At 39.5% G+C, this 19089-nt stretch overlaps 1 protein-coding gene across 4 annotated transcripts in view; it reads right to left on the minus strand.

Annotated features, from left to right (window-relative positions):
* Positions 1 to 8612: 8612 nt before the first annotated feature.
* PTPRU (protein tyrosine phosphatase receptor type U) overlaps positions 8613 to 19089 on the minus strand; it is a 212753-nt gene continuing 202276 nt past the window's right edge. For all 4 annotated transcript variants that reach the window (XM_089671891.1, XM_089671889.1, XM_089671892.1 and 1 more), the window contains 3 exons: positions 14340 to 14491; positions 14118 to 14253; positions 8613 to 9871 (listed from right to left, as the gene is read on the minus strand). In XM_089671891.1, coding sequence (XP_089528017.1) covers positions 9809 to 9871; positions 14118 to 14253; positions 14340 to 14491 — 351 coding nt within the window. In that variant the 3' untranslated portion in view covers positions 8613 to 9808. The remainder of the gene's footprint in view (positions 9872 to 14117; positions 14254 to 14339; positions 14492 to 19089) is intronic.

Genomic DNA, 19089 nt, shown 5'->3' on the forward strand with positions numbered 1-19089 from the left:
TTAAGGAGAAAGGTTATTGGGAAGAATTTATAGAGAAAGAAGAGGAGAAAGCAAGGGGTTTAAATAGAAAGGAGTTTTGAAGGATAAGGTTGTGGAAGATAATGGAATGGAAAGAGGGGTAATATTGGATTATAACACTCAATATAAAAGGGTAGAACGTGTTATTAGGAAATATTGGCTAATTTTGAAACAAGACAAACATCTGAGAACAATCCTCCTGGACACCCCTAGGTTTATTTTTAGAAAAGCAAAATGCTTAAGGATAAATTGGTTCACAATGTGATAGATCCACCCCGAGAACCGGGATTTTTTTTTTTTTAGTAGAAAGGGATTTTTTGCTTGTGGTTGGTGTTAGAGCTGCTGCAGAGTGAGGAACAATTGCAGGAAAAGGATCTCTTTCATATTACAGGCAGGCAGTACATAACAAAAGATTTAATTTCCTGTTATACAGAGGAGGTGGTTTAATGTTTTGTCTTGCCCTTTCAATACGTAGGACAGACAAAAAGGGCATTGAAAGAATGGAAAAATATTAGTGTGGGGTACCATAAACATTTTTATCTAGACATTTTCTTGTACACAATAAAGATTACTCAGGCCTCCAATTTTGGGGAATAGAAGTGTATAAAAGAAATTGGAGTGGGAGTAATAAGATCAGATAACTTAGCAAGTGGGAATCCTTTTGGAACTCAGAACATAAGAGGATTAAATAAGGATTTTGATTTGAATTGTTTTTTGGGTAACCTATGAGTCTCTTTAAGATAGGGGGGATTTTCCTCTAGGTTCTTTATGAGATTCATTCCTACTACTAGCTCAGTTTCGGGGTTGTAGCTTTTAGCTCTAGGGCTAGGAATGAACGTTTAATATTTTATATTTGTATACATTAATAGAGCAAATGAATTAGTAAGTATTGTATTTAATATTGTTTGTATTTTTATTCACATTTATTTAATTATATTTTATTTTTTACTTTTCTTGTATTTGTATTATTAATAATTTTTGATTTATAATATATATTTTTTGTTTTTACGACCCTTTAATATAAAGATTTTTGAATGGGTATGATTATGTATATATTATGTACATTTTTTACAGTAATTTAATATATATTGTATGGATACAAATTTTTCTCTTGTATTTGAATGATTGGGAATCATTTTATGGTTGAATTAATTGTAAAGGAGAGAATCGGCGATTATATAGATTTTATATTAGAGATTACTATTGTAGTAAGTTGCATGTGTACTCCGCAATTAAGGGCTACAATATCATGTCGCCTTAAAAACTATATGGCCAAGCACGTCGTATGGGTATTCTGCAATCACGCGCTAAATCATGGCGTCTGATGAATTGCATATGTCGAACTGTGGCAAAATGGTGCTGTTAGGCTTTATATGGTGTGAGAGCGTCACATAGTCCAATCACGATCTCCCTGAGGATGTCATGTTTCCGGCGACGAAATGCATTGGGGCGGGGCCTTGGATGACGTCACAACGCTCTACTGGGTAGCAAGTGCGGCCACCAAATGGGCAGTGAATGCAGCATTGCACAAGACCACTGATTTCTCTTTCTTGTTATCAAATGTTGGTATATCTGTGCGATCAAGCACCTAATACATGTGAGTGCACATTTTCTATGTTTTAAGGTTGAAATAAAAGTTTTACAAGGATAAGGCACTATGATTCATTTATTTGTATGAGTGCTATATTGGAAGGCGTTCCATGGAAGCTGAGAAGGCTTTTCCGAGTCCACATAGGAGATCTACAGCGTCCATTAAAGGAACAAAAAGTGTTTATTGACCAAGCATATTTATGTGAGGTCATATTGTGGAGGTGAGCAGACATCTGATGGGGGTGATTTTTGGCACATTATTCTATTGGAGCACAGAGTGTCATTGCGCAAGTATTGATTTATTTACTCATTGAAGGGAGAGGACTTATTCACTAATTTTGTCATATTTCTAATTAGTGACAGGCCTCCATATTTGGTTCACGGTCGAACATTTAAACCTAATGAAAACTCGACTGTGAACTTTGAACCCGGGGGACAATTCACTAAGCGTTATCTTACCGCATCCGAGTATGCGGTAAGATACCGCACAGCATTTTTCCAAAAAGAGATTACATTAAAAAATGCTACTAAAATACTGCATGAGTTATTTTATAAGTCATGTGGTATTTTAGTAGTGAAAACATGCAGTAATGTTTCAGCTGTCAGTGGGGGTAAAAAGAATTGCTGTCAATTAACAATTTAGCAAAAAAATGGTGTGGAGTCCCCACTCATCCATACCAAGCCCTTTTGGTCTGGTATGGATTTTGAAGGGAACTCCCACACCAACATTTTTAAAAATACGCACCCAGAACATTATCTGAACATGCAGTCCGGCAGGTCATGAAAGGGGGGGGGGTGAGTGAGTGCCCCTCCCTCCCTCCTGTACCATACCAGGCCACATGCCCTCAACAATGGGGGGTGCTTTGTGACAGAGGGATCTCCCACTAAAGCACCTTGTCCACATGTCCGCATGGGGACAAGGGGCTTTCCCCACAACTATGGCCTGTGGTTCTGGGGGTCTGCAGGCAGGGGGCCCCCATTTAACAATCCCCAGATCCTAGCCCCCCTTCCATGTGAATGAGTATGGGGTATATGGTACCGTTATTCATTCACACACACAAAAAAAGTGTAGTGTAAAAAATGACAGTCTAACAAGTTCTTTATTAAAACAACAAAAATTTAAAAAAGTCTCCGAAAGTAGATCCACCATCAATCATGATGCCCGCTGCCACCGCCGACCCTAAAAAGGGGAAACAAAATGGTTCCACTCTCGACGCTGGCTGCTGCTGTCTGACAGTTCAGCTGGCCTGACGGTTCTTAAATATCTAAGGGGCAGGGCCACCCGGTGACGTCAACTGGGTGACCCCGCCCCCTTGTGATGTTATTGACTGGGGCATGCTGGGGGCTTCCAGATTCCAATAATCCACCGCCCGCAGACCCCAAAACCACAGGCCAGGGTTGTGGGGAAGAGGCTCTTGTCCTCATCAACATGGTGACAAGGTGCTTTGTGGGGGGGAGCCCCCCTGCCCCAGAGCACCCACCCATGTTGAGGGCACGTGGCTTGGTATGGTTCAGGAAGGGGGTGCTCACTCGTCCCCCATCCCCTTTTCTGACCTGCCAGGCTGCATGCTCAGATAAGGGTCTGGTATGGATTTTGGAGGACTCCATGCCATATTTTTTTTGGGGGGGGGGGTTACCCTCAAAATCCATACCAGACCTGAAGGGCTTGGTATAGATGGGTGTCCCCCCCCCCCCCCCCCACACCATTTTTTTGCAAAATTTTTAATTGCTGGCAATACTTTTTATATTCAGCTGTCAGTGTGGAACCCCGCTGAAAGCTGAAACATTTACGCATGTTTTCAATAATAAAATACCACATGACTTAATAAAATAACTCATGCGGGTATTTTAGCAGTGTTTTTTTAGTGAATGCCAATGTTTTTTTTTTTTAAATGCTGTGCGGAATCTTACCGCATACTCAGATGCGGTAAGATACCGCTTAGTGAATTGTCCCCAAATTCCTTTAAATATCATGCCTGGGGGATCCCCTTAAACTACCTGCAAAGTTTCACATCTGTACAATGTATAAAACCTGCTGCAGCAGGACTCACATTTAAAAAAAAAAAAAAAAAAGTGTTTAAAAAAAAAAAACAACACAAAAACAGCATGGGGTCCCCCCTCCCCAATCCATACCAGACGCTTTAGGTCTGGTAGGAAGGTTAGGAGTTAGGGGGGACCCCACAGTAAAAAAAAATGTTTTTTAAAGTGTGTGGGGTTCCCCTTAAAAGCCATACCAAGCCCTTTATACAAAGCAGTGTGCTTACAGTGAAGCACACGGGCACAGACAAAGGTAAAACAGCACACAGTTGACCCTTTGATCACCCCTCTGAAGATGTGCGTGCGCACGTAACGCGTAAGGAGGAGCCTGGACGTCGATACGCTACGCCGCCGGAGCCACGTGGAGGCCCGGCGGCCATCATTCTAACTATTAGGGTTAGTTTTATCATAGCATCTGAATGACACTTGCTGTTTGAATCTGGCATCACTGTCTTTAATAAAGCTGTTTTAAACATACTACATTATGGGCGTCCTTTCCTGACTCCCTTGGAGGAGTACCTCTTTGCAGAGTCCTTATTAGGAATTCAAGCACCCACCTCAGAGGAGGAAGAATTTTGCTCTGCACCCTTGAAGAAAGGAAAGGCCAACCCACAGTGACCAGAACTATCTCTTCTTGACCTAGGATCCATGAGCTTTTGATATATAATGCTTATATATATCCGCCTTCTGGTGAGTGCGCAATTCTGCTACTTCCTCACGGATCACCATTGTGGATTTTCATCTGTCACCTGGCACATTTATATGAACTGGACTTACAGTGGACAATTTTAGATTTATTAATTAGCGCTGCACTTTTATTCATATTACTTTACAAATATGTTACTGTCCACCCTATAAAATATTATGCTCTTTGTTCTAAAACAATATAATGGAAGAGTCATAAGGATTCCAACAAATGTTTAAATATTACATTTTCTTGGTATGAAAAGAAAATGTTTTAAAATGAGGGGGGGGAATCTTCTCTCCCCTGCTAGTTGTCAAATTAAATAAAATTGAGGCCTTGCGGGGCTCCACTCGCCAGGCCACATCACTCATTCACGGTATTCTGTGAATGAGAAACTACAAGTTCTGATAGCCTTACCAGCTGTCGGGTTGTAGTTCTCAATGAACTACCACGGTGCTGTGGAGCGCCGTGGTAGTTCATTGATTCTGTCAGTATATCTGCTTGCCCGTACATCCTGTATGGGCAAGCAGATATGCTGACAGTCTACAGGAGACCTACATGGCACCGGCAATCTGCTGATCTCTGGTGCAATGCTTTAGAGGCTCCTGCAACAAAAAATATAAATGCACATTTTTCTACCTGCAAACAAATGTGCATTTATTATTTTTTGTATAAAGGTGAACTTATCCTTTAAGAACAACACCAACTGATATTTGGAAGATTTACAAAGTAAGAATTCAGTGACAGCTTACAAACTGGCAAGGAGCCTGTAAATTGACAAGGGATTCACAACCTCTACTAGAAGTGGCCTTCTAAAACTGAGTATTTTTTAGTGAAGCTGTGCCTGAGTAAACCGTGGTGCTTCCTATGGCTTTTATGAGGAAGCAATACATCAAAAGGGAAAACATACAGGATATCTTGGGCATGCGACATATCTAGCAGTTGGCATAGTATGTGATAATGAGGAATGTAAGTAAAGGCATCAAACAAAATTTCTGGCCATGAAGCTCGGACATCTGAAATTTTAGAAAGCACTGAGAATGAGTTTTAGACAGATGGGCAATATCCACAGACGTTTAATCAAGACACAAGGCTATAAATACTCAAAAGGAAAGGACTGTGTTAAGCCACAATAAACAATTATACTAGAATATCATGACTATGTCAAAGAACAGTCAGAATCTAAGCCAACTAACTTGCAGCCAGCTAGATAAAACAGGGAGAAAGCATGTTTGTTACAGATATCATTTCATAGAATGGTAAACTACTACACCACTCTGTGCTAAACTACTTCTAGTACTAGTGTACAATAATGTACTGAATAAAGTTGAAAATCAGCATTTTTAACTAAATTAAGTTATTATAAAGCGCAATGCAGGGCAATAATTGAAGATAACTGACATTTTGTAGACCTGACATCCAAAGGCCTAGTAAGAAAAAAATGTAATGGAAATTACGTATCAGCAGCTTAAATAAATGCATTGACTTATAAAAGGGGGTGAAGGTAGTTGAAACATAGCCGAATATGACATTGTGGGTTACAAAAGTGCTATGTGTATATACAGTAAATCAAAACTTGTAAAGTCACCTCCACTATTTGTTACAGGTCTGTGAAAGACAACAGACCAGTAAAAGACAGAACAGTCTAGTCATTATCTCTACTTGGTCATGCTCCAGCTGCAAGCCCACTATTGTGCAGAACAAATAGAGGGGAGAAATCATCAACTGAGGATTGGATAAGGTCTGTAAAATGGAACATCCATTAGTATTATAGTCCTTAAACTTTGATGCCATGGCGCTTGAGAGAAATGATGCACAATACTTCATTTCACCCTGCATCATCATGTCACTTTTATAGTGAAAAGGGGAAGGCCAGATATTTTATGCTGTGTTCCAACAAATGGCTGGATTCATCAAACTGCAACATTTAAAAACGAGAAGTATGCATGCAGCCAATATTGACTAATCTCTGTTTGAAAGTGCTGTTTACCTTGCTGTCACTGGTTTCAGCCCTTCCTAAGTCACTAATTTGGAATTGCAACCTCTAAGTCTCTCTCAGTCCTGGTAAATAACAAAACAGCCCTGATTCACACAGATGTGAATTGTCATACGATTTTCATGCGATTTGACTGTTCAAAGCGCATCCATTAATCTGCAATGGAACTGTTCAAATTGGTGCGACTCCTGAACTAATTTTGTCAATTTCGGGTGCAACTCGCATAGACATTTGTGAATGAAGTCGCACTGTCATCCGACTTTGAAATTGTGCAACTTCAAGTGATTTCACAGTCGGATCCAGCATGAACCGGGACTTATAGAGCAAAGAGCAGCCATTGAACTCTATAATGTCCAAGTCTTAGCTGAAAAGTTCATCATGCCCACATAGGGTCCATCAGGGGGTTAATGCAGTTAGCTTTGAATTACTTTAGTGCAGCTCCTCAGCAGACAGAACAAATATCTGTAGTAACAAAAAAGAGACACAAAAAGGTGCGATCTAGGTACAGAAAATATGCTATTTTATTGATAAAAAGCACAATGGTCCCTCACATGTAACAGGATAAAAAGTGCATGTAGAATGCTCTGAGGTTGTCATTGATGGAATCCTGATCAGTGATGCCTCTTTCTCAAGGCTTGAAAAAGAGGCATCACTGTCTTGAAATACGTAGCCATGCCCCTCCACTCCTGATGGCGTATGACGCTACAAACTCTGTTCTCATGCTGCCAGTTCGGTTTCTCTGTATTACAGTGCCTGGGTACTGAGTGATGTGCTTTCATCTGGATTGGGCTCCTATTCCATCAATGACAGCCCCAGAGCATATTACATGCATTTTTTTATCCTGTTACATGTGAGTGGCCAATTTGATTTTTATCAATAAAATGAGAATTTTCTGCACTATATAGCACCCTCTTGTGTCCCTTTGTCTCTCAGTTCAGGTGTCTTTTCAAGTGGAACTTCATCCAAAAGGGGAAATTTTGCTCTCCCCCCCCCCCTTGCTATATTTGTAATACATTTTTTGCTGGGGGGAACGGGTACCTGGTTTTGACAGGTACTTTCTCCCATTTCGCAGCGATTCTACGTGAAGTCCCGTCCACCCCCAGCCTGCAATGTTCTGGGAAACATCACAGGTCCCAACAGATTGCGTGACCATTCATAAAGCACAGCCGGTTACTCACAATCACATGCCAGCGTCAGGAAACCCAAGACTGGGGAAGAACCGGCCCTAGTGAGGAGGGCACTAGATCCCTGGACAGGTTACAGTCCTTTTATTAAAAATCAGCAGCTACAGTTTTTGCAGCTGCTGACTTTTAATTTTTTCAGACTGGACTGAAGCTCATCTTTAGGTTGTGCAAATGTGACATATCAAGCTATATTATGGCTTATGACAGTAATAAATTTCTAGTATAATCCAAAATAAGTGCAGAATTCCAAAAAAGAAAAAAAAGAACAAGGTGGTCCCAAACAATATGGAACAACCTGAAATATTTATAATAACATGAAGTCAAAGAAGAAATAGGTCTGTGCAGGATCTGATGAACTATTAAGTACATTAAGTTTTCTAAAAGAGCATTTCCACGTCTTGGTTACTGCTGCTGAGAAAGGTAATGAGCAGGCATGGTTTTATTTGTGATAGATTCTACAGAGTTAACAGGCTGCTGACCTCTGGCCCTATCCAGGAGCAAGGAATCATACAGAAATCTGTGCAAAGAACTTAATGCATTGCAGAGGGAAGCTGCCCTGCCCCCTCACACAAAGACAAATGACCAAATGCCTATCTGCCAAATTATTTTTAATAACCCCTGCAAGGTAGAAAATAAAATCCACTGCAGAACAAGACAGCAGCTGGCTGACTCCTTGCTTGCAGCATTGGCACATGATCCATAATACTGAAAAGGCAGCAACCATATCTTCTATAATCTCTTCCACACAGACAACCAGCTCAGGAACCTATGTCTTGTCTCTGGAGATGAAGAACTCCGACGTGTCATCTCCATCTAATATGCAGACACAGACTTTTCATCTCCTCCTAATAAACTGTCATCAGGGAGAGATAAATAATACTTACAAACAGACACATCAGCACACACCTCTCAGCTCCTCTTAATGTGAAAACATCAGTGTCAAGAGCTTCATGCCTTCAATAACCATGAATTAGATGTATGTACACTCACCCACACTGACCTATTACAAAGTCACCGAAGGCATTTCATACTAATGTTTGAGAATTGGAAATCATGCCTGCTTTTCATGACCTTGTGCATCTTAATCACAATACAGGACAAATAAAAACAAGCAGTTTATTTGAATACAATAAAGCATTGGAAAACCCCTTCATAACTTGTGGGGTTTATACATGGTTGAGCATTATATACAAATAGTGATCATGATTGCAAACTCAGTGTATACTGTATAGTGGCATAGAAGATTAGCTGGGGACATCCATTACACATATAAATAAGACACGTTAACCTGCTTGTCTTTTTGGGCGATGCAATTTGACCCCGATACTTTCCCCTCCCGCCTTATGATAAGTTCACAAATGGAGAGATGAAAGCGAAAGCTTATACACAATTCAGGGTCCTTGTATACCACTGACATTGGCAAACCTATTTGACCTGTACTGGTATTATCTTTTATTTGCATATATAAATCTCATCTTAAAGTAAACCTGTCATTAGTCTATTCTTACTAAACGAATAGTATAAATGAAATGCGACGTAGTCATACCTGTACGTACAAACAGATTTCTTATTACGTGATCCAGGAGCTCCAAAACCCAAGGCCTCTATTGGTATGGGAGGGCATCAATCATACTGTTGGCTGAATCGTGAAACACAGGAAGAAGAAGGGAAATCCAAAGCCTGCTTTCACAGTTCAAGAAAAGATTTGCATAAATAGTCTTCCCAAGTTTAAGGTCTTCCAAGAGGCTAAGGAAGAATTTTGCAGATATGTGCAGGCACTTCTGTGTGTCTGAATTTCATTTATATTACCAGTTTACACAGCATGTATGATAGGTTTACTTTAAAGGATACCTCTGTTAAACGGTGCAGTTGTCAGTAAAGAGGCATCTTGATTTCTATATTAAAACTTCATGTCCCTATTACCTGAACCTTCTTGGTGTCAGATCTTTCACATATTTTCATAGTAATGCAGTACTGTACCCTCAGCCACTTAACAACATGGAGTAACCCTTTAATAATAACCACTACAAATAGCTTAAGAGCTCCCAGTCTCACAAAGTGAGAACCAGAGCTATGCCTTCCATAATCACAGTTATATGTACAGCCATAAATATGTACAGGCAACTTATAAACCCCATCCTTGTCCTCTTGGGATAATTAAGAGAAGCCCTTTTTAGACTGCATTATGAAAGGTGACTGAACTGAGTTTGATTTTGGCCCCAAAAATAAACATATCCAATTGGCACATTCCTCTTCCACAGGGCAAAGGCTGAGTGGTTGCCAGCCACATAATGGATGCTATCTGGCATCACATGATTCCAAGTATTCCAGGGCGATTTCATAGCAGAAGCGATATTGGTCCTGAAGAGAAAGAAAGGGTTTCATAATTAGTGGTGTTGTAGCTACAACTTAATTTTAGCCGTCGCCTATATTAAATTTATGTTACTTTTTGATATGCTTACAGTGCTTAAAACATTACATAAAAAGAGGATTTACACTGATGCAGCATCATCGGCACTCATCACATAAACAAATTGAAAATAATATCTCGGTTGGCAATAGTATAGGTTTGTGAGAGACACTACCTCCCATTATTTAACCCTACTCCCTCCTTACTAGTGAATAAGAATATCCAATCTCCTCTTGGTCACTAGCACTGTTAATAAACCAGCATTACTGCAACAATCAGGGATAAGAGAAACAGGAGGAAAACATACTGTATTTCCTTCCTTCTTAGGAACGGCTGAACCAACATAAAAGGACATTATCAAGACAGCAGATACTTGCATACTTGCCTTTGGGTGTACAAATCTTTCTTATTAACATAGTTAAAATGTACATAAAATAAAGCTATTATTTGACTAAATAACCCTGCTTGTGGAATGCGGCCAAAACACATAATCTCCAACACCCATTTTTCCACACCATCTTCACTGGGGTTCTGCTGAACAAAGTGCCCAAAGTCCTTCAGCAACTAGGTGGTGTTTTGAAAGAAGTCCCATTTTTAAAGGGTTGCTAACAAAATGCTGCTCACACAGTTGTAGATCTCCCCATAGCAGCATCAGCATCTATATCTGATATGCTGGACTGGTATTACTTGGGGGGGCACTTTCAATTTTAATTAAAAGAAATAGAAAAAAAAGGTACCAGCAATTCTGGTAGATAAGTGATATTGATAAGTTATACGTGATGTTAATCAGCCTGATTGTTGATCTGGCTCAGTTCAACCCTAGGCATGTTAAGAACCAGTGTGTTTAATGTTTTGACTATGGAGTCAAAACAGGCATAATCTGGGTTGCTTTTGATTTTCACCTAAAGCCATTAAGAAGAAAGAGATGACACAAATATTTTCACTTCAATTCAAAGTAGTGCAGGAACAAGGATATCCATACCCCAGAAATCAAACTTCTGTTCACGCTCTGCTACATGATTGGCCAGGCCTCATGGGAAAGGGATCACTTGCTTTCTCTAGCCACAGAAGATTCAAGGTGCTTCAAACAAATCCAGCAAAGTGCTTCACTGTGTATAATTCTCTTTTCTTGCAAAAAGAATTTGTATGAACCCAGGTGACAAACTGGATCATGTGGTTCGAAAAGACTGACATGGAGTCAATCCCAAAGACACTCATATACACTGCTACCACTGCTTTCCACAATGCAAAGCCTATTATAGGTCCCTGAGGAACTCTACATTATAGGATGGGGCAAACCAGTCAATGCACCCTGATTACCAACACAGTATTTGCATAGGGTGTCCTCAAATGCACAAAAATGGTTTTTACGTGAAAATAAAATCTTTTTTTGGAGTTCATTATGGGACAGGACCAGATAAATCAGAGACATAGGATTATACTGCTGCTTTAGTGAAGAACAGGAAAGTAAAAATGCTGTTAGCCAATCCAGTATAACCCCTCCCACTTCAATCGTTCTTTGGTTTTGTAAAACAGGAGTAGATCACAGACACAAAGGGGTGGGACCTGTGTCCCTTAATTAACTCCAAGAAATGTATTTTAAGGAAATCACAAAAATTCTGCTTTATTGTTCATTAAGGTACACAAGATCAGATGTAAACCAGTGATAATTGGATTTCCATAGGCAGTCCAATAGAATAGAGTTTTCTTTACTTGGGCAGGAGAAGTTGAGAAAATGAACATTGCTTGTTCCAGGTCAATAAGACATAGTGCTGGAGCAACCTTAAATGGAATTGGAACAGCTTCAGAGGAGGATACCATGAGACTTAGCACTTCCATGGAGTATCTAACTAAGGGATGTGTTTTGAACTTTGAGTCCTGAGGCTGCTGAGCAGATTTTTTAAAGTTGATCAACCAACTGAACGCCTGGAGAATCTGAATTTTTCTGTGGATGTTGGCAGATAGCTGGAAGGGAGCTGAGTCCTTTAGGAGACAATTGTCCAGATAATCTGAGACCTGGATGTCCTAAATTCTTAATAGAGCAAGATGAGGTACTAAGACCTTTGTGAATACTCTGAGATCAGAGGATTGGCCAAAAGGCAGTGCCTACAAAAGGCAGTGCATTCAACAAACTAGCACACAAGGGGTCTATTTATAAAAAAAAAGTTCACTGTACAAATATCTCGAACAATTGCTCAGCTCTCATAAATAATCATGTATCTTACCAAATACATTATTTTCCTATGATCATCAGCTACATCTGGTGGCTATAATGTGGTATTTTTCTGAAATGTCTCAATCATAAAAATAGAAAATACCGCATTATAGCCACTAGATGGAGCAGAAGCTCACAGGAAATAAATTTATTAGGCAATGATTTTTTGTGACAACTGAGCTAACACTTGAGACAGCTGCACAACATTTTTTTTTAAAGTATACTCCAAGGTGTTGAGTAGGCACTGCAAGAACAGCTCAGTGCCCTAGGGTCAAATTACAGGCTAAGCTCAGAAATGTTTGGTCTGGCAGAATCTTGATAAAAGTAAAAATGTCTATATGAGCTTTATAAAAGTAAACTTTTCTCCGTAGAGAAAAGACGTCTATCCTCTATGGACACTAGCAAAAAACTGAAGCACACCATAGACTTATGTTGGTTTTCTTTGGCGGTAATCATCCACAACTTCAGGCGGGCGGTAGAACAGTGGCTTTACCACTCCCTAACTGCATTTGTTATCAAAGCCTTAATGAACAATAAAGAAAAAAAAGATTTGTGGGCACCTTATGTTACTTTGAACATGCGTTCCTATTGACAAGAATAAAACCCCTTATCCAGTCAAAATAAAGTTTTATTTTTAGAGATATTATCAGCCTTATGGAACATGTGGACTTTTAGGTATGTCGTTATTACACTTATATTTAATTCTTGTATATCTTGTACAAATTACACACACAAAACCTTATGAAGTAAACAAAGTGTTATTTATAGTAAACAAGTCAGCCATTTTAAATATTTAAGTCAAAATCCTGCCTAAAGGTGGGTACACATGTAATTCAATCTGTGTGTAACCCTCCCCTCTTTCTTCAACAGAAGCTGGTCTTCTGTTAAATGGTCCTGCTGGAACACCAGCATTCATTAAGAGCATGGAGCCATGCATTCTAATGGGGGGGGTTATAATACAACAGCACAGTTTTTTTTGTTCAATCCAGAAATCCCGCTGGTTTAATGGAAAAAAACGGTGTGTGTATATGCTACTTTAGAGTAAATACCACAGCCCTTCATAACTGTTTGAGTCAGTAAACCTTTCTTTGTCTGCCTCTCTGAAGCTAGTTTTGCTTTGCCAACAAGGACCTTACTTTGATAATGTCAGAACCAAGTGCTGCCAACAAAGAAGTGTACCTTGAAAAGATGTCCCTCTGAATCCCTAAACGTTGGTTATTGGAGCCTACTGTATATACAGTATATTGCCATGGTTAAGTGTTACTATTCTCTATAGCATATGTTTTTAATATATTTATGTACAATCCCTGATAATTGTTACTGTTGTTAGCAAAGTATTGCATATTGAGTATTACAAGGAGCACAGAACTTTAGTTTTAAACATTTAAAATGAATGACGTGTGCGTCAAAGAAGTATTAAACCTCCCAAAAATGTAATCTATTGCAGCTTCCCAACCCATACAATGTGGTGATTTGGTTTTGTTTAAGCTTTTTTGATTTAACCTATTGTTCCAGCCAGTAACACTTCCTGTCTTAGGATATCTCCACTCTGGAAGAAGGAGCAAAGGAGACAACTTTGGACAGTAGTATTGTACCAGCAAGTTAAGATGGACTTGACAAATTAAAGATGAACTCCCTCTAACATTTTTAAGCAGTTATGGCTTTTATTCCTTGTGGGATAAAGGTTTTACATAAAAGAATAAAAGCTGACCATTGTAAGCACTCATCAACCCTCTAACAGACACTTTTGCTGAACAGCCTGGTCTGTTAAAGGAAGATGAAAAATAACAGACTTACTGGCCAGGTCCCCAGGTGAAAATAAAGAAAAAAAAGCCCAAAAAATAAATGCAGCTGCATCTAAGGAACAGTCAGATGCAATATAATAGAGTTTTTGTTTTTAGGTTTTTTGCTGCTTTAATACTTTTGCATCTATCCGTATATATTTGTGATAAAAATTAAAAACTCTATTTTCTTTGCCTTACCAAAGATTCTACCATATTTGGTTTAACATTTCTCAAACTTTTCACTGCGTAGAAGACATCAACCACACTGTGGCATCGAATCATCTCACAGAGCATGGCATTGGCACAAAACGTTCCACTTCGACCTCCACCGTTTCTGCAGTGAATACAAGAGATCAAAATGAGCAGTTCTGGCACAAAAACAAATTGCTTGAGCAATGCAGGACATTTCACTTTACTTACAAGCAATGTACAAGTAGTCTATGTTCTCTGTTCTGTTCCTGCCATTGCTCTACCATAGAAAGTAATTGTAAGAAAGATCTTTTAGTGTCTGGAGTATCTCTGTAAGGGGACCAGCGTAGATACTGGAAATGTTTAACCAGCAGATGTTCATCCTAAAACAGTAAATGCAGTAAAAGTTAATGCTAGTGATGATGCAACTGCATAGAATATAAAACATCATTTAATTACGGAAAGTTACGGAAGGGACCATTTTTGAATGATACAAGATACAGAGGCATGTGAAAATGTTGCACCTTCCTTTGGCTAATTTGATTTTGCACTTTCTTGCATCAGAAAATCAAATACTTACTGAATAACTTAACTGAATATTCTTACATAAAACAAGCAATAACAAATCGTGTGACTATGGGGCCCAGATTGTATAGCTACATCCAGACAGCAACAGTATTTGAAAATATAGTATATTGTATAATTAAAGCTCATCTGTGCCCAGACCATGGACATGAAATTATTTCAGCTTTCTTAACCAGCAGTAAAAAAAGTTTTAATACAAGCTATTCTTGATCTCTGTTGCTGCTTGTATTGTGAGGTTGTTAATATTTAAAGATCCTCAAAGGTCACAACAACTCGTAAATCAATTTCAGTTGGTTGTTGTCAAATTTACTCATGCGGTGGGATTTTATTTCATTCACTGAGAGACACAGCCTTTGATTGTAGGCAAAAGAAAGAACCAGTGGGACAGCCACAAGCAGTTCCCAACAAAAGTGGTTGCCAAAAACACCAGTGATAGAAAACCGGGAAGAATATGGGAAGCCCTTACCCCCAACCATAATTACACTACAGGCTGGAAGACCTTGCAGCCAAAACTATCATGTGCTGATACTACTACTTTTACCCTGTAACATTTTGAACTGAAGACCAGGCTTTACAGATTTGTAGAACTGAGGCCTGATGAGGGAAGGCCCAAGAGGTACTAACTGCCCTAGTAGATTGAGTAGTGACAGGAAAAGGTGGTTCCATATGTTGTATGGCATAAGATTAACAGATAATCTGTTTATTGATGTATGGTGCAGATGGTTGTAGAAGATGCTGGCCGTCCTTTTGACAGACCATCAACAACAACAAAGAATGCATCCCAACGTGTCACTAAACGCAAACATTTTTTTTTAGTTTTGGACAGGAGTCAGTTTTTATTGCTGCTTGTGCCCCCATTTGGGAGAATCACCCTCTCTATTTGGCCTATTTACCATTATCATCGAAAGTGAAAGTAACAGAAAATTCCAAATTTTGGGTTGACATCGGAACAAGAATAGAGGGAAAATCTTCCCTTGGGGACACTAGTTCTAGTGACACCCTGGGATTCCCTTTGGAGGGATTTCCTCTCACTTTTTTGTTTTAGCTATGGGACAGGGAGTGAAAGGAAATCTCCCTAATGGGACACAGATGACAATAAAAACCTGGTTATAACCCTCCCTTACGCTATCAAAATGAAAGAAAAAAAGTTTTGCCTTTAGTGACACTTGAAGAAAGGAAAAAGTGGACTTTAGGTAGACTCCTATAGCTCTGACCACATCCAAGGTATGCAAGGCCAGCGCCTTAGGGTGACTAGGAGCTGGACACAGAAGAAACCAAAATATTTTCATTAAGATGAAAAAAGAAGACTACTTCTGGTAGAAAAGCAAGCTGAGGCCTTAAGATGACTTTTTCCCTATTTAGAAGTGATGTTCTCAAGACACTTGTCTGGCCGAAGCTATGGCAATCAAAAAGGCCACCCTTTGGGACAATGTCAGCAAAGAGATTTCTCTAATATTCTCAAACGGAAGATGCTATGGAACTGAAAGAGCCAAATTAAGATTGCACAATGCCAGAGCATTTCTGTCCTCAGAACCCAAACAAGTTACCCCCCCCTGTATAAAAGTGCAAACAAAGGAATAACTAGCCAAAAGGCGATGAAATAGAACAGCCCAGGCTACAAGTATACGTTAATCATAACATCCACCAGATGCCGATCAACACTTTGTTGCAAAATACATTTCTATTGAAACAAAAAGACTTGGGAAGGAACAGCCCTGAAGACCTACACCATGGAAGTATAATTTTCAAGCACAGTGATAAATCCTTTGCAAAGTGGACTTGCAAGTCTTTAACTTGGTAGGAACTGCAGACTACAGCAATCTCATCCTTCAGCACCTAATATTCAACAGCCATGGAGTAAGAGCCAGCAACTGAGAAGCTAAATGGAAGACTGGATCTCGAGATAGAAGGTCTGGCTGATCTAGCAGACATCAGGGATTGCTTGCCAGGAGACAAGCCTGATCAGGGCCAGTGTGAGGCCACAAAAGTCATCTTTTCAAATTCGATTTTACAAAGTAGTCTGGGTAGATGTACTGGTAGGCATGCATAGATTAGACTGAATCTATCATGCAGTTCTACCAAGACATCCATCATGACAGCAAGTGGATTTCTCTTCCTTACAAATGGAGAGACTATGAGAATCAAAATCCAGCCTGTGTCAGTCAGCTGCTTGATAGCAGAAAAGAAAATTACCTGAAAAAAAAAAAAACTCCAAGAGCTACTATGCCATTGGTCACTTTTTTCACCTAGGGTCTTACTCCTGTAGATTAGAGGGCAATATAACCCACTGGTTCTGTTTGGTCTACAGGCTGTATTTATCAGTGAACATAGGATAAATTATTCTCTGTATTCAATAAGACTATTCTTATTTCTGTAAGGGTGCACAGATCTTATTTTTTAAAACATCAAGTGTCTATGGCTTCTGGTCTTCCCCATCCAGAGCCAAATGATTTCCTGGCAGGTGGAACTGCCTTGGAGGAATATCAAAATGAACAGAACTAAAAGGTCAATGTGGCTATATGCTGCAATTCATGCTTACTATGCCAAGGAGCAATGCAACGCAGAAATAACTCCGTCAAATGCGTGTGTGCTTTAATCCATTTGACTCAACACATACTGTCGAGTTCCACATTGTGAGGTACTGAGCAGCCATGAGGAATAAGCACTAAGTGCTCTATTGTAATGCTTGTACATACAGCTACTTTTAGACTTCGATACATATAAATTGACAGAAACATTTATTAATCAGCTGGAGAGGGTAGGTAGTTTGTTTTCTTCTTTTTTTTTTTTTACATATACTGTATATGGCTTTATTGATGTTAATCTAAAATGACAGCAGTCAGCAAAAAGATAGCAATTTAGCAAAACTAAATGGTCCTGGGGCTTTTTAGGTGTAAATGTTTAAACTGTTTTATCTCCCTGTTGTACTACAAATATAAAACCTTTATTCTACAAAAAAAGTATAGGGTACTCCCATAACATGATGCCACAGAACATCATGAGTTTTCTAAAGAGAGAGCACAGCAGAGGTTAAACTAGCTGAATGCAAATATGGAAGCATGACATTTTCAGATAAATAATTATTTGACAAAAATGATTCTTGTTTTTACTTTATAGTCCCGACTATAATAGCAAAAGCAAGTATAAATGCATTGGGGTATTTATAAAAAATGTGCTTTGCAAATGTCTCAACATTTGTGCAAAGAATAATATCCGTAATTCTTTATTATTTGTGTAATGTTTTCCATTTTGCTTTTTTCCAACAATCCCTTTGACATTCCCTAGCAGTTAATCCTAAGAAAAAAAGTAGCTATATCAGCATTCAACCATGAGAGTTAACATTCACCAACAGAGAAAATACATTCGACCAGCACTGACAGGAAACAGTGAGGGAGGCTTCTGCACCGTGTACAGTCTATGGATATTCCTGTGCAAACAGATGAATTAACGGGTGTTGGTCGATCAAAACCGCAACTGCATTTTGAAGCTATTTAGCAGTAGTAATATTTCTACAGGTAAATGTGACGACTTATACCTGGTTGTTAGGGAGCTGACACCCACCAGCATTCTAACAACCAGTGACTCATCCCCACCCAACAAGCTGTCAGCCAGGGATTCCAAACTATTAAGAGATAGTTGAAAAAAAACAGTGTGAGGTCCCCCCCTAAATTCATACCAGGCCTTGTAGGTCTGGTATAGGTATAGATTTTAAGGGGGACTCCAGGAAAAGAAAAACTAGCATGGAGTCTACTCCAAATTCTCAAAATGTCTTTTTCAGGTGGATTGTAAGTGGAAAACTCACTTAAAAAACAAGCAGAACAAAAAAGTGTGATGCTCCCTCCCTGAAAACCATACCAGACCCTTATCTGAGCATGCAGCCTGGGTGGCCAGGAAAGAGCAGCCCCCCAAACTATAACAGGCCACATGCCTTTAACATGAGGGTGTACCTTGCCAGCGAGGACCCTTGTCCCCATGTCGATAAGCTACAACCTTAAGTCGATGGTTGTGGGGGGGCTGCAGGGGGGGCTTATCAGAATCCCGATTAAAATTAAAAATAAGGGGACCCCCAGACACCATTCACCCCCCATGTGAATAAATAGGAGGTATGTTTTGAAAAGCCCTTTAAATTAAAAATCCATCATCAATCACCTTGTCCAGCAATGCCCAATGCAAGATACGAAAGGGGAATCCTAGTGACATCATTGTACAAATATGGCCATGTCTATATGGTCACCTGAAAACCTTGGCTTTTTGCTTATATTGCGGCTACAGGGACCAAGAGATGACATTCGGCAGGAGTCAAGTGATGGGCTTTGATGTGTTGGTGGGTGGTGTTTTCTTTTTTCTGGGAGTGGGATTTGGGAGATTTACATTGTGGGAGTTTTGTGTGTTTATT

This window comes from Staurois parvus, unplaced genomic scaffold (assembly GCF_062004578.1).
Source record: "Staurois parvus isolate SC_StPar_1 unplaced genomic scaffold, SC_StPar_1.0 ptg000115l, whole genome shotgun sequence".
Lineage (NCBI taxonomy): Eukaryota > Metazoa > Chordata > Amphibia > Anura > Ranidae > Staurois > Staurois parvus.